Below are 14,107 nucleotides of genomic sequence, written 5' to 3' on the forward strand. Positions count from 1 at the left end.
TACATACAGAGATGCTCCCTTACATACAGAGATGCTCCCTTACATACTGAGATGCTCCCTTACATACAGAGATGCTCTCTTACATACTGAGATGCTCCCTTACATACAGAGATGCTCCCTTACATACAGAGATGCTCGCTTACATACTGAGATGCTCCCTTACATACAGAGATGCTCTCTTACATACTGAGATGCTCTCTTACATACAGAGATGCTCCCTTACATACAGAGATGCTCGCTTACATACAGAGATGCTCTCTTACATACAGACATGCTCTCTTACATACAGACATGCTCTCTTACATACAGAGATGCTCCCTTACATACAGAGATGCTCGCTTACATACAGAGATGCTCTCTTACATACAGAGATGCTCCCTTACATACAGACATGCTCTCTTACATACAGAGATGCTCCCTTACATACAGAGATGCTCCCTTACATACAGACATGCTCTCTTACATACAGAGATGCTCCCTTACATACAGAGATGCTCCCTTACATACAGAGATGCTCCCTTACATACTGAGATGCTCCCTTAAATATAGAGAGCATGGTAGCTGAGGTGGTTCAGAGGGAAGGGCCAGCTACATCATGAGCCTGGTGACTGATTTGAATCCCTAGGATCCACATAAAGATGAAAGGAGAGAAGTGATTTCACAAAACTGTCCTCTGTCCTCCACAGGCACACTGCATGGACAGGCATGCACACTAACACACATCATGAGCCCATGCATAGTAATAAATAATAAAGATTTACTATCCCTCCCTCTCAACAGATCTGTGGGCAAGCTAATGGGTGCTGGGGGAGTGTGTCATTTTCTTCAGTGGCCTAGCCTTTTCTTCAGTGGTCTAGCCATTGCTAAGCTTTGTGTCAGTAAATAGCCTCCCCTGCAGAATGCAGTGACTAGAAAACAAGCTGGTAAAATTGGATGTTAGGTGTTTTGATAAGCATTCCCATTTGAAGTCCAACCAGAACAGTGAGATTTGCATATCTATGCTGGTTATATGCTTAAAGAATTTCTGAAAGAGTATAAAAAATGTAAACAGTATTTGTCTTTCAGAGATGAGACTGGGAACCCAAGGTAGGAAAAAGCTTATTTTTAGAGATAGAGTTCATACAATGTGAAATCCGCCTATTTGTTTGGGGCCTTCGTTTTCTTTTTCTCATTCTTTTAGTGGTACTGAGGATGTGACCCAGGGCCTCACATGTGCTCAGTGAGCATTCTGTCACTGAGCAGGCTGTGTCTGCTAAGTTTCTTAAGGTGGTCTTGAACTTACCCCATAACCAAACAGACCTTGAGTTTGCAATAATTTTACCTTACCCTTCCAAGGAGCTGGAATTATGGGCGTGTACCATCAAGCCTGGCTCATCACCTTTCTAAGGTGAAGAACTCATTGTATTTTATTATGCTCACAAATTTATGCAGCTGCCATCTTTTAAAAACAGAATATATCATAGCACATAGTTAAAGCGTCCTCTGCCCCACATCAGTAGACCTTTCCTAACCTTTAACCCCTCAGCTTCCCTTACAGTTTTCTGGCAAACAAACATTTACCTTGTTTATTCTGGATAGTCTTAGAAATGAACCAGTCAGTCAGCTTGTTAGGGCTGTTCTGCTATATCAAGATGGCTATTTTATTTTATTTTATTTTATTTTATTTTATTTTATTTTGATTTACTTATTTTATATTACACTGTTGCTCTCTTCAGACACACCAGAAGAGGGCATAGAATCCCATTACAGATGATTGTGAGCCACACCATGTGGTTGCTGGGAATTGAACTCAGGACCTCTGGAAGAGCAGTCAGTGCTCTTAACCACTGAGCCATCTCTCCAGCCCAAGACTGTTCCTAGATGGTTGGGTAGCAGTCCATTGTGAGGACATGTCACTGTTGATGTGATTCTGGCCACTTTGCACCTGCTTCAGATAACACTGCCTCGTGTTCCTGACAGGGCTCTGAACACATGTGCTCTCGTCCTGAGATACACTTACACTTCAAAGTGAGCTGCACGGACATGTCTAACAGGGGACTGCAGGTTCTAAAGCTGCAACAAGAACGATTGCCTTTCTAAAGGATATATGTCTTTCCTTTCATTTGTTCATGACACAAGGTCTTCCTATGGAGTGCAGGCTAGCCTTGAATTTATAGCAGTCCTCCTGCCTCAGTGCCACGTACTGGGATTGTAGTTATGTGCCACCATGCCCAACTATACTATTCTTTTTAAAAAACATAATTTGAGGGCTGGAGAGATGGTTCACTGGTTAGAGCAGTTGCTGATTTTTTTTTTAAGAGGACCCAGGTTCAAGTCCCAGCACCCACTTATTAACCTACAACTGTCTATAGCTCCAATTCCGAAGATCTGACACCCTCTTCTGGCCTCCAGGGGTACTATGTGCATGTGGTACACATACATACATACATACATACATACAAGTAGAATATCCATGCACATAAAACAAAAATAAACTTAAAAATAAGCATAATTTCACAATATGTAGTTAATAAATGTGGGGCTAGGATTAGAAATACAGAGATTGTTCAAAGAAACAGACACTCTAAGGGGTAGGGATCGACATTCCTGTTAGTCTCTAGTTTGCCAATTTTGGGTTCTTACAGGTTCTCCCTGTTAGCTAACACCAAAAAGGACACAAAGCTTATTTTAGCACTCTGAGTTCTCATCATCTACATAATTTACATGAGTTTATAAATGAAAGTAGTTTTCTTACTTGCATAGAGCATGCACATTAATTTATCTACATGAAATTTCCTTTGCTCATCTGCAGGGCTCAGGAACTGTGAGGAGCGAAGGATGGCGCCCACTGCAGCCTGTTGGAAGAGCATCCTCGCTGCCCGCGAGACCTCAAGGCTTCTCTCTGTTCAAGACCTTTTGCTCGTTTCTGTTTTGTACTCACTTAGGTTGCATTTCAGCCAAATGTCTGACTTTCTTTAAAGCCTCATACTGTAGAAGGTCAGAAGGTCACACGTGTGGTCACACAAAATGGAACACCGGGCAAGGCAGCTTTGTGTATACGTTAGTGTCTTAGTGACCAAGTACAGGCTTCTTACAAGCTGACTTCATATTTTAATTTGTATGATGAAAGGGTTTTGTCCTAGCTAAAAAAAGTTAGCCAGGTGTGGTGGCACCTATAATCCTATAATCCCAGGGCTCAGCGGGCAGAGACAGGTAGATCTCTGCGAGTTCCAGGCCAGCCTGGTCTACATGGTGAGGACCCTGTGTCACACACACACACACACACACACACCACACACACACACACACACACACACACACACACACACACAAAGGAAGGAAGGAAGGAAGGAAGGAAGGAAGGAAGGAAGGAAGGAAGGAAGGAAGGAAAAGAAAAAAACAGTTGTATGGTTCTTTGTAACTATTTAAAAGGAGATTGCTACTCTCTTTTTAAAAAGGGTAACAGAATGGTCTGTTGGTGCATAAATATGTCAGAGATAGTTTTATAAAATGGAATTTTAGGCCTTAAAGTATAAAACACATGAAGTTGTATAAATTTTTTTATTTTTTATTTTCTATGTCAAATTTCAATAAACTCTAAAAAGCAATTTTTCTTTGTTAAAAAGATGTTTCACTTTTAATTTTAATAAAAGGTTTCTGTTTTTATTCTGTTACTGTGCCAGAGTTGGTTTATGTGGCTGGGAAGCCCTGCTTGAAGGTGAGTGAGAAAAGTCCAGCCGCTAACATGGGTTATTTAACTAGTAGTTACCATCACAGAGCAGTCACTAACACGAGTTATTTAACTACTAGTTATCACAGAGCAGCACTAACACGGGTTATTTAACTAGTAGTTACCATCACAGAGCAGCCACTCTTAGTCCTCAAGTAAAATTAACTCTCTTAATGCTTGTTAAACCTTTGAAGCTTTGGTAGCTTTTACTTTAGCATGAAATTGGAATAAGCAAAGCATGACCAAATGAAGACCCATGGGGGATGGCATTAAGGGATTCTGATACTTGAAAGTGCATAAAATTGAAGCAAATGCATTCTGTGGTTTGTTATTTGCTTCTCAGTAATCTACATGTCAAGGCACATTTTTAAAGATTTGTTTTTATTATTATTAAATGCATATATGTATGTGCAGATGTGTGACTGTGGGTATGCATTCTGTGTGTGTGTGTGTGTGTGTGTGTGTGTGTGTGTGTGTGTGTGTGTATGTGTGCCCCTGCGCACACATATGCTCATGCGAACACAAGTCCACTAGTAGATGCTGGAGGAGACCAGATGAGTCAGGTCTCCTAGAGCTCTAGCTGTGAGCAGCTCGGTAGGGCTGCTGTAGACTGAAGGCCAGTCCTCTACAGAAGCAGGGAGCACTGCTAACTGCTGAGCTTCTGCAGCCTATGGAGGTGCCCTGAAAACTCCTGTGGGGACCACATTTATAAAGATACCTTTTGGAGATTTATTAGAGGAAAGGTGAAGTTAGACTTCAAAGAAGACTGAGCTTGTCTGGGAAAGTTTAAAAGGAGCAAGAGTTGACGTACTGTTTCTGTATAGTCTTCATCTCATTCACAAGGTTAGAGACAAAACATTTGCTTGAGTAGATCCCAGTGTAATGGGCAGAGAGCGTGTGTCTGGCTCAGAAAGTTCTGGAGTCTCAAGGCAGCTTTCTGTCCATATATATGTGACACTCCTCTTGTGAGTCATACTCATTGAATGACATTTGCAAGGACAGGTGAGCTGACCTTGGTGAGGCAAGCCTGTAATTCCTGAAGCAGGGTGATCCCCATGACCTTGAAGTCAGCCTCACACTACATGGTGGATTCCAGGCCAGCCAGAGATACATAGCATAGCAAGACTCTTAAAAGAGGGGAAGGGAGGGCAGAGCAGGGCAGGGGAGGAAAGGGAAGGAGAGGAGAGGAAAGAGGAAAGGAGAAAGGAAGAGGTTAGGTCACTGAAACCCTCCCTATATGCTCTGTGAGTGCCCAGATGTTACCATTTGCCATACTCAGCCTTCTGCTCTGTCATTGCCTTTAAAGCTTGAGAGTAAGTTGCCAACATTATCTTACTCCTAAACATACTAGTTTGCATTTTTCTTACCTAGTTTTATCTCAGTAACCAAATTCAAGCCAAACATTGATATATCTAACATAATCTATATTAAAAACATTGAAGTGTTTTTTTGTAGTGACTCCCAACCTCCCAAAGAGGAGCATTCATGACCCTTAGTTCTTAGTGAATTTGCTTGCCCAGAAGTAGAGGGTGGCCGTTGGCTTCTGCAGGCTCTCTGTTGAAGGATAAAAAGATGTTAGGAATGTCCAAAAGGTCATTAGCTGAGAAAACAAACTACACAGAGAAAAACTTGTTTTGAATTTTTAAAACTTTTGGCTGGGTTTTTGGTGCTTTGATTCAGCAAAGTCTACAATACAGTAGGGTTGGGTGAGCATTAAAGGGGCCACGGAGCTTTCCTTTATTTCATAATCCCAATTGTTTTTCTAGCAACCATCAATAGACTCTAAATGACTGACTCAAATTTTGGATCCAATTTTCATGACTAAGCAGATGTTTGATTTGAAGCCGCCCCATATAAATGTCCCTGTGCCTGTAGCCCCGGAGCCGCCTTGGACCTCTCCCAGTAGTGTGGGAATCCACCTCTGCACTTACAATGTCTAAAACTGGAGCCAAGGTAAGTCACCGCACAGATCTTTTAGCTAACCTCATCCAGGAGCATGGCAAAGCAGAGCTTTTGCTTTTTGTCCTGAGGTGAGTAAGCTAGTGCTTGAGGGATAAGGCCGGGAGAGAAGATGGAGAAGGGCTTGTTTTCTAGTCTAACAGAACCATCTAACACCATGTTAAAGGTTTACCATTAGCGATGGGTGCTGCTCTAGGTACTATATGAACAGTTATGATGGCCGCCTTCTGGCAACTGGTGATGTACATCTCATAGGGGTAGGACATGGCAAAGACTGCAGTAGAAAACATCAGTAGTCGGCACTCTGTAATTGAGCCTCAATTGTTACTGTCCCAAAAGGCCGGAGGATAGGTCAGTCCAGTGAACCAAATCTTAACAACACTTCCTTCAAGTGGTTCTTGTTTCCAGGCAGAATCTTCATTTGACTTAACTGCTTGTCAGAAGGTGATTGCTCAGGTGGTTTGCTTCTGTAGTAGTTAGTGACTCTGGAGGGCAGAGTCACTGTGCAGTGCCTGATCCCCACACTGGGCCCCTCCAACTCTTTGCTTTGAAAACATTTAGACTTACTAATCTTGGAAGACAAGAGAAATGTGCAGTAAATCCAATTGTTAACATTTGGTTATGTTTGATCTCTATTATACCATTTGAAAAGTAGCTGACGTCATTGCATTGTTGACAGAGATATTTAAATATGTATCTCTAGAGACAGAAAATTTTCCCCCTTGAATAAACAGATCCCCGGCATCCATATCATACTTCATCTTTCCAGTTGACCCCAGAAGTGTGAGTGACAGAGCATGTCATGGTCACGCGGCACATGGCTTTGCTGATTGTCTTTGCTCCCAGTCCCTCCCTCCCTGAGCCTGTACAGCGGCATCGCCGGCTTTTGTTGCTCCTGAGAAATAGATGGTTTTCAAAGCTCAGGCCAGGCATGTTGTGTAAAGTCCATCTACATTGTCTTATGGTTTCCTCATCTTTAGACTGAGGATAGCTGGAAATTATGCAGGTGATATTGTGTTCCAGTCAGGGTGTCAGGAGGTGGCTGCTAACCTAAGGTTCTGTGGTTGACGGGTGCCTGAGCACTTTTTCCCTCAGTTGACAGATAAAGCAAACATCCAGACAGACAGATGTCCAGTGTTGTAATATACATCACTTAGAGCCTACTGAAAAGTCTGAAGGGCCTTGAGCATAGATGTCATGTAAATAAATACCCAGTCATTTTCCTTGTCTTTCCTTTCTCACCATCTTGTCACTGGATCAGTCTGAGGCACTGTGGGCTCAGCAAGAGCAACAGGTTTTGTTAAGCATGTTTTCATTACCCACTGGGATAATAGAGATATTTTTCTTTCTGCTTGGGTTGGTGGGCTATTTTTCAAAAATAAATGTGACAGGGATTTTGTAGTAATTTCTAGGAAAACCAGCACTTTCTTTTTCTCTTCCAAGTTTTATGTGAGAAGACATTGGCTATGGAATAGATATAGAATGGATGACTTCCACATTTCCTTTATAAGTAGGAATTTTGCAGAGAAGGAGCAGCCTTCATCTACTGAATAGAATTTGGGCTGGAGCCCAGAAATTACTCCATTAAAAACTAATGCAACGCTTGGTTTGATGTGGAATGACTGGTTGGCCGGAAAGGGAGGACAGCATGGTGGCACTGTGCATGTTTCACGTCTTGGACACTGGTATAAGGCAAATGTGCAGATGACAATAAATGCTGGGATCATTGAATTAAAACACACACCACATTTGCCATAGCTCCCACAAACTCATTTTAGGTAAGTCACAGCTCAAAGTCAGCATATAGACGAAGTCCTGTAGAACCTGCCCATTCTTAGAAAAGGTAACAGATTTTCCTGAAGATCTTGTCATCAGTCACAATAAAAAGGTTCTTGAGTGTGGGGGCAGTCCCGCTGAGTGTTCAGAGTGTACATGCTGCCATGTTAAGTCATGGCATGAGGGTGGGGAAATGGAAGAAAAAGAGAATGCCCACATAAGAAGCAAGAGGCTTGCATGGCATTCACGGGACTAGAGCTATCCTTGAATAGGAAGGCATCTCTGTCCATAACAATGAGAACAACTTACTGTTTAAAATATTTATCCTTGGCTGCCTAAATATGACCTGTACAAGGACGACAGTAACAGACATGCTAAGGCGAAAGGGACCTCAACCCTAAACAATTACAGGCAACTAAGGGATACTGAGAGTGGAAGAAACAGTCTGCCCCAGAGAAGAGCACACCAGTTGGTTACCAATTACCATCAGCCCTGGAAACTCTTAACGTACAGACTGAGCCGGCTATATTTTAAAGGGTTTTTAAAATGTGCTTCACATTTTGCACATAAAGTAATTTGGTTATGTTCATCTCCCATTATCCCGTTCTTTTTCCACTCACAGCAAGCCCCTTCCCTGTATCCGAATTCCTAGTATTGTGTATGGTGTGCTAAGTACACACTTGTGTGCGTGTGTGCGTGCGTGTGTGCATGCCTGTGTGCGTGAGTGTGCCCACTGCATTTCAAGGGTTGCTTGCTTGAGCATGGATGTCGGTTATTTACTTGAACAAGACAGCTTAGAATAGTGGCTCTCAACCTGTGGGTCTCTACCCCATTGGGGATCACAGATGTCTTGTATATTAGATATTTGCATTACAATTCATAAGAGTAGCAAAATTACAGTTCCAAAGTAGCAACAAGATAATTTTACGGTTGATGAAACATGAGGAACTGTATTAAATGTTTAGAGCACTAGGAAGGTTTGAGAACCAGTGTCTTCTCCACTCAGAAATATGACTCTCCCTTTCCCAGAACTGTTTAACTGCCTGCAGCTCCTCCAGCCGGGTAAGCCCCTTCTTCACTGGCAATTCTGAGTCAAGTGTTAAACTGTACACTTGACTACCATCTTACCCTCAGCCCACCCTCTGCAGACAGTCACTTTACCTTGTTTCGCAGATTAGGAAGGCTCGATGCTCTATTCAAAGTCACTTAAGCTGTGTTGAAATTTTTTCCCTCTCATTTGTAAACAGGTATCATATACCTCTAGCTCTGCTGTGCTAAAATGAGAGAGAGCAGAAAAACAAAACCCAAGAGAGGAAATGAAATAAATGTGGGTTCGTTTTGGGGTAAGGGAGTGTTGGGGGGGTTGTTTATTTGTTTTGTTGGTTTTGTTGTTGTTTGTTTTGTTGTTTTTAGGGAACAGGAAATTGAAGTGAAAGAAATGGGACAGGAAGGGAATGCCCAGGACTAAAGAGAAAGGATCTTACGCCCTTTGGGGAATCTGTTCATTCTCTGGGGAATCTGTCCATTCTCTCCATGAGTCATCAACACCCGGGCCCCTTCAGAGTGCTCTCTCATTGGGGCTCCCCGCATTATCCTCTTGCTCTTGGCGGTTACAGGCACCGAAGGAACGCCAGACGCTCACTGTTCCCTAGTTCCTATGGTGGACTGTGTGCCTCACGTATTTTATGCATATGAACAGGCTTGCCCCCTTTCCTTTGCTTCTGGAAAACTACTCACCTTGCTACCCTCACTTAAAAAAATCACTGCCACTGCCTCTTTATGATGACGCTTTTCCGCCAAGTCAATAAATCAAATCGGCCAAAAGGTGGCAGCATAATGCCAAGAAATCAGCTCCTCCCTTATACCTAGTATTTTTCGGACTGTGGCATTACTGAACAAGGTTGGGGTGGGGGACACGGGAAAATCTGTTTTTATTTCACAGTGATATTCATAAACGATTTATGAACCCCCAAAGTTCCTATTAGGTGCCCCCCATTTCAACCATAAAGCACTCTGAGCTTTGGTTTGTATCACCACTGTACACTTACAGGGAGTGTATTTGGGTCATGCCTTTGGACCAGTGGGATTCTGAAGTCCCCGGGAATGCCTTACCTGAGGTAGCAGGGCTCACTGAGCAGAGTAGGTCAAGAGCACGGGCTTATGTCTAGCTCTCCATGGCAACTTGTTCCCAGTGCCACAAGACTTGCCAGGTCCTGTGGTAGAAACTGGTAAGACTTTGAAGCAAAGGATACTTTTGCCCGCTCTCTTTGCATTACAGTCATGATGTGTTTTCGACTGTATCTATGCCCCGTGCCCATCCATGACATGGTCATCTTCACGGAGCATTTGTTGAGGCGTTGGTGGCTATTGCTGGGCCCAGGTGACCTGTAGACTAAGGTTTGGTCTTTACCCTTGGGGGAATCTAAACCGAGTCTGGTGAGAGGGTCAGACGCATAAACGGATATTTATAATATAATGTGGTAAGTAGAGGGCTAGGGGAACTTAAATATGCCGCTTGATCTGAGACTACTGGCTTCTACTAGGACATTTTTTAATTCCACTCCATTTTAAGAAAGTCCCTATCCCATTTGTTGACAAGATTGCCAGAAACCAAATGTGAGGTAGAGTTGAACTGTGCGTTTTTCTTCACAGTAGAAGGAAAAGCCGTTCTAACGTAACAGTGTGCTTGTCACTTTTATCTGTGCGCAAAGCTGCCCATCTCCTCAGCTAACTGCTCTGTGCTGCAGATTAGTTTCTACGAAGACCGAAATTTTCAAGGCCGCCGCTATGACTGCGACTGCGACTGCGCAGACTTCCGCTCCTACCTGAGTCGCTGCAACTCCATTAGAGTAGAGGGAGGCACCTGGGCCGTGTATGAAAGGCCCAACTTCGCGGGGCACATGTACATCTTACCCCAGGGCGAGTACCCTGAGTACCAGCGTTGGATGGGCCTCAATGACCGCCTGGGCTCTTGCCGAGCTGTTCATCTGGTGAGTCTGGGGAGCATGTTGTCTGGCCACAACCCCACATTTTTCCTTTCTTTTTTAAGATTTTGTTTTTAGGAGTGTGTGTGTGTCTGCGTGTCTGTGTGTGTCTGTGTGTGTGCGTGTGTGACTGTGTGTGCGTGTGTGTCTGTGTGTCTGTGTGCAGGTACCCTCAGAGGCCAGGAAAGGATGTTGGATCCTCTAGAGCTGGAGTTAACCGTGGATTAGCTGTGAGCTGCCTGATGGAGATCCAGGGAACTGAACTCAGTTTGTTGGTAGAGCAGCAAGCACCTAACAGTTGAGTCATCCCTCCCTCCAACCCACTCTGCCCTACACACCTTTCCTAAATCTTCCTACCTCTTCTCTGTTGAATGGAATAAGAACCTTAGTTTACTTCATCAGTAGACGAAATGACATTACTTCTCAGCCTTGTGGCTGAGATCAAGTACAGACTAAATACTAATTGTTCTAGGACTCTTTCTCTACATCATAGATGTTTATAGAAATTGTGCTAGTCTGCCCTGTCAGTATTTCACGGTGGAGACAGGAGTTCTGATGACCCTCCATTCAAAATGAGAGGCTGTGCACCAAGCTGCTCTCTGAGTTCCTGATATGGTAATGATTTCTGTAACAATGGCTGTTTGATTCTTTTTCTTGGTCTTGTTATTGCTTTCAGTCTAGTGGAGGCCAGTATAAGATTCAGATCTTTGAAAAGGGTGACTTCAATGGCCAGATGTACGAAACCACAGAAGACTGTCCTTCTATCATGGAGCAGTTTCACCTGCGAGAGATCCACTCCTGTAAGGTACTAGAAGGCACCTGGATTTTCTATGAGCTACCCAGCTACCGTGGCAGACAGTATCTTCTGGACAAGAAGGAGTACCGGAAGCCCATCGATTGGGGCGCAGCATCCCCTGCTGTCCAGTCGTTCCGCCGCATTGTGGAGTGATGGCCTGGAGTGGGACCATAGAGTTCTCCCTGAGGGCTGAACTTGAGGGCTGAACTCTGCTGGCTGGTTTGTGGTCCAAATAGGCAACGTAAATAAAAGCATTGAAATGCATCCCATCGCTGACTATTGTGCCTCTTCTCTTAATTGCTTTTACGGACCAGCAATCGGGCTCCCTCCACAGTGGGTATTTACAGGAAGCGGTTCATCTTTCAGATAAGAAAGTGCATTTAAGTAAGACAGTAGAAGGTTAGGAAATCTCACGTTCATGCAGAGGCTCTTTCTGTTTGTGTTTTGCATTAACTCAACAAAACCAAAAGTCAGAGCTGCCTTTACGGAGCGCCTATGCTAATGATCTGTTTCCTCTCACTGCACCCTGGAAGAATAGTAGTCTGTCTACACATTACAACTAAGGAAACTGAGACTTAAGAAACACTTTTTAAATGAACCACATTCACTAGTGACCAGTAGAAGCAAAATTTTGTTGAGGATGTTGATGTTTCTGAAGCCACTGTTCAGTTTCCAGCTCATCCATCCAACTCAACAGCTGGAGGTCTGTGTGCAATGTGAGCGAGTGAAGGACCCCAACGATGTAAACAGCAGGGATGTGGGCTCCCACTGCACTTTATCTCTGGAAAGGGCATACTTATTGACCACAAGCAATAAAACCAGGGCTGTAATTCGTGAGTAGTCGGGCCTCAGCCTAATGCCCCCCATTTAAGATTCAGACGTTCTGGGTTTGCAGTGAAAGGGACTCGTAGAGACTTGTTCCCACTCTGTGGTATTTGAAAGGAAGTTGGACAGAGTCTTGAGGCTCACTTAGTCCTGGTGCAGACCCAGGATCCATCCCTAGAGTGCTAGAGGCTATTTGAGATTTCAGGGAAATGCTCAAAGCACCTGCCTTTAAAAAGAGATGGCAAAGCTCATGTCTTCTAGGGTCTTTCCCCCAAATGGCACATGAGAACATTAAATGCCTATGCATACTACACATCTGCAATTCACTATTCTCTTCCTTTTCTCATGTAGTCAGTGAGGACTTTGAGAGAAGTGGGCAAAAATGTCAGGGAGACGCGCACTGAAGAGAGAGGACACTGCACACAGAGATGCAGAGGGCCCTGGTCCCAGAGTGGACCAGGCTCTCAGTTCTGGACCTTGCCACTCTACCAAGAAGCTAACTCACATCATCTTCAATACAAGAGCCCCACACCAAGTGTTCACCACTGAACACATTGAGCCAGAAAGGACAGTGAAAACATTGGCCAATACCCAAGGTTACTGACATGATTTTTAGAAGTGCAGTCTCTGAAAATGACCTCAGAGATCTAACCGGTCACCTTCTACTGGGGAAACTGAGGCTGTGGTAATACAGTTAGTGATGGCCTCCACTCTCACAGCAACCTCTGCTTTGTTCCTTGGGCATTCATCCAAATGTGTTGAGAGCCATCAGAAAATGCTGGCAGCAATCTGGTGAGTGCTGTCATGATGGCTATGCAGTCTGAGGGAAGCAAACATAAAACAACAGGCCTGTCAATTACTGTCCTGACTCAGAGAGGCAGAAAGGTGTTTGTTGCTCTCAAAGCCACAGGTGCTTCTCTTAACTCTGCTTAAGAGAGATTTTACAGACATTTGATACTAAAGGTCAAAAAAACCAATTCTATCCTCTATTCATAAATCCCAGGCCTTCTGGGTAGGGATCGTTCTCTCTGCTGTCTGATCCAAGGGCTGCCATCAACCACACTCCAACAGTGAAGCGACTATCCTGAATTTACTCCCCCCACCTTTAATTGGTTTCTCTGAAACAGCATCTCAGGAAAGCAAAGGCCGAACTATCCTAAAACCACGTTAGCCTTTTTCTATCTCAAGCATTCTTCTGAGACAAGACTGAGAACTTCCCAAATATGGAGCCTACTTCCTCAACATGTAATGTCAAGGATTCCTACGTCAAGCCACCAGGGTAGAACTACCAGATTAAATACAAAACAGTATGAATAAACACCAAATACTGGGATATAACTATAAATGACCTAAGCTCTGTATGGGACACACTAGAAACGTTCATGTGTCTGATACCGTGACGTCATCCTTATTAGCATTTGCTATATCTGACCATCCTGCTACAAGAGTAAGGCAGATCATAACAAACTATCTGAGGCTAAAAGCACATAGGACACTGTAGGCTTCCGGAATGGGAGTACGGGCCCCACAAAGGAAATTTAAATCTGCTGCTTTAAGAAAGAATTGTAAGCATGGATGGACCTGTGGACCACTAGTTTCAAATGCTGGCTGTCAGAGAGAATTGAATACTACAGTCTCCGTCTACACAAAGCCAGCATCTGCTCTAGCCTTCGATCTGCAGCCTTCTCTCTCATCCATCCAGGTCTCCACCCACAAGACATAATGATGCCTCTTAATGATGCACCAGTTCTGCTATGAGACCATCTACACTACATTCTCCTAAGGACCCGCAGTCAGGCACAAAGGCTAGAGAGTCCTGTTCCTCTCTAGGAGTGGATTCCAATTAGCTCAGAGTCACAGAGTCTAACATGGATAACTCTTTCCTGCGGGAGAAGGATAGCACCTGCTCTGTGAGCACTCGAATCAGACAACATAGAAAAACATGTAATAGATGTTTTTGTTAGCCTTGTCTTCAGTAGTTGTAACGATACCACACACACTGAACAGCAAATGCTCAATTGCTGAGAGGAGCTGTATGGTCAGATTCCTGTGAGTCTC

The 14,107-nt window shown here is 43.8% G+C and overlaps 2 protein-coding genes across 4 annotated transcripts in view; both read left to right on the top strand.

Annotated features, from left to right (window-relative positions):
- Tbccd1 (TBCC domain containing 1) overlaps positions 1-5,571 on the top strand; it is a 48,631-nt gene extending 43,060 nt beyond the window's left edge. For 2 of the 3 annotated variants that reach the window (XM_028779700.1, XM_028779702.1), the window contains exon 8: positions 2,792-3,283. The gene's annotated coding sequence lies outside the window, so the exon portion shown is untranslated. Of the gene's footprint in view, positions 1-2,791; positions 3,284-3,662; positions 3,698-5,475 lie in introns of those variants that run through there. The other variant, XR_003712948.1, reaches the window with a different exon arrangement.
- Positions 5,556-11,499, top strand: Crygs (crystallin gamma S). The gene is made up of 3 exons (XM_028779703.1): positions 5,556-5,662; positions 10,192-10,434; positions 11,105-11,499. The coding sequence occupies exons 1-3, from the start codon at positions 5,642-5,644 to the stop codon at positions 11,375-11,377; spliced, it is 537 nt and encodes a 178-aa protein (XP_028635536.1). The 5' UTR covers positions 5,556-5,641; the 3' UTR covers positions 11,378-11,499.
- The last annotated feature ends 2,608 nt before the right edge of the window (positions 11,500-14,107 follow it).

Source organism: Grammomys surdaster, unplaced genomic scaffold (genome assembly GCF_004785775.1).
Source record: "Grammomys surdaster isolate TR1022 unplaced genomic scaffold, NIH_TR_1.0 361, whole genome shotgun sequence".
Taxonomy (NCBI): Eukaryota; Metazoa; Chordata; class Mammalia; order Rodentia; family Muridae; genus Grammomys; species Grammomys surdaster.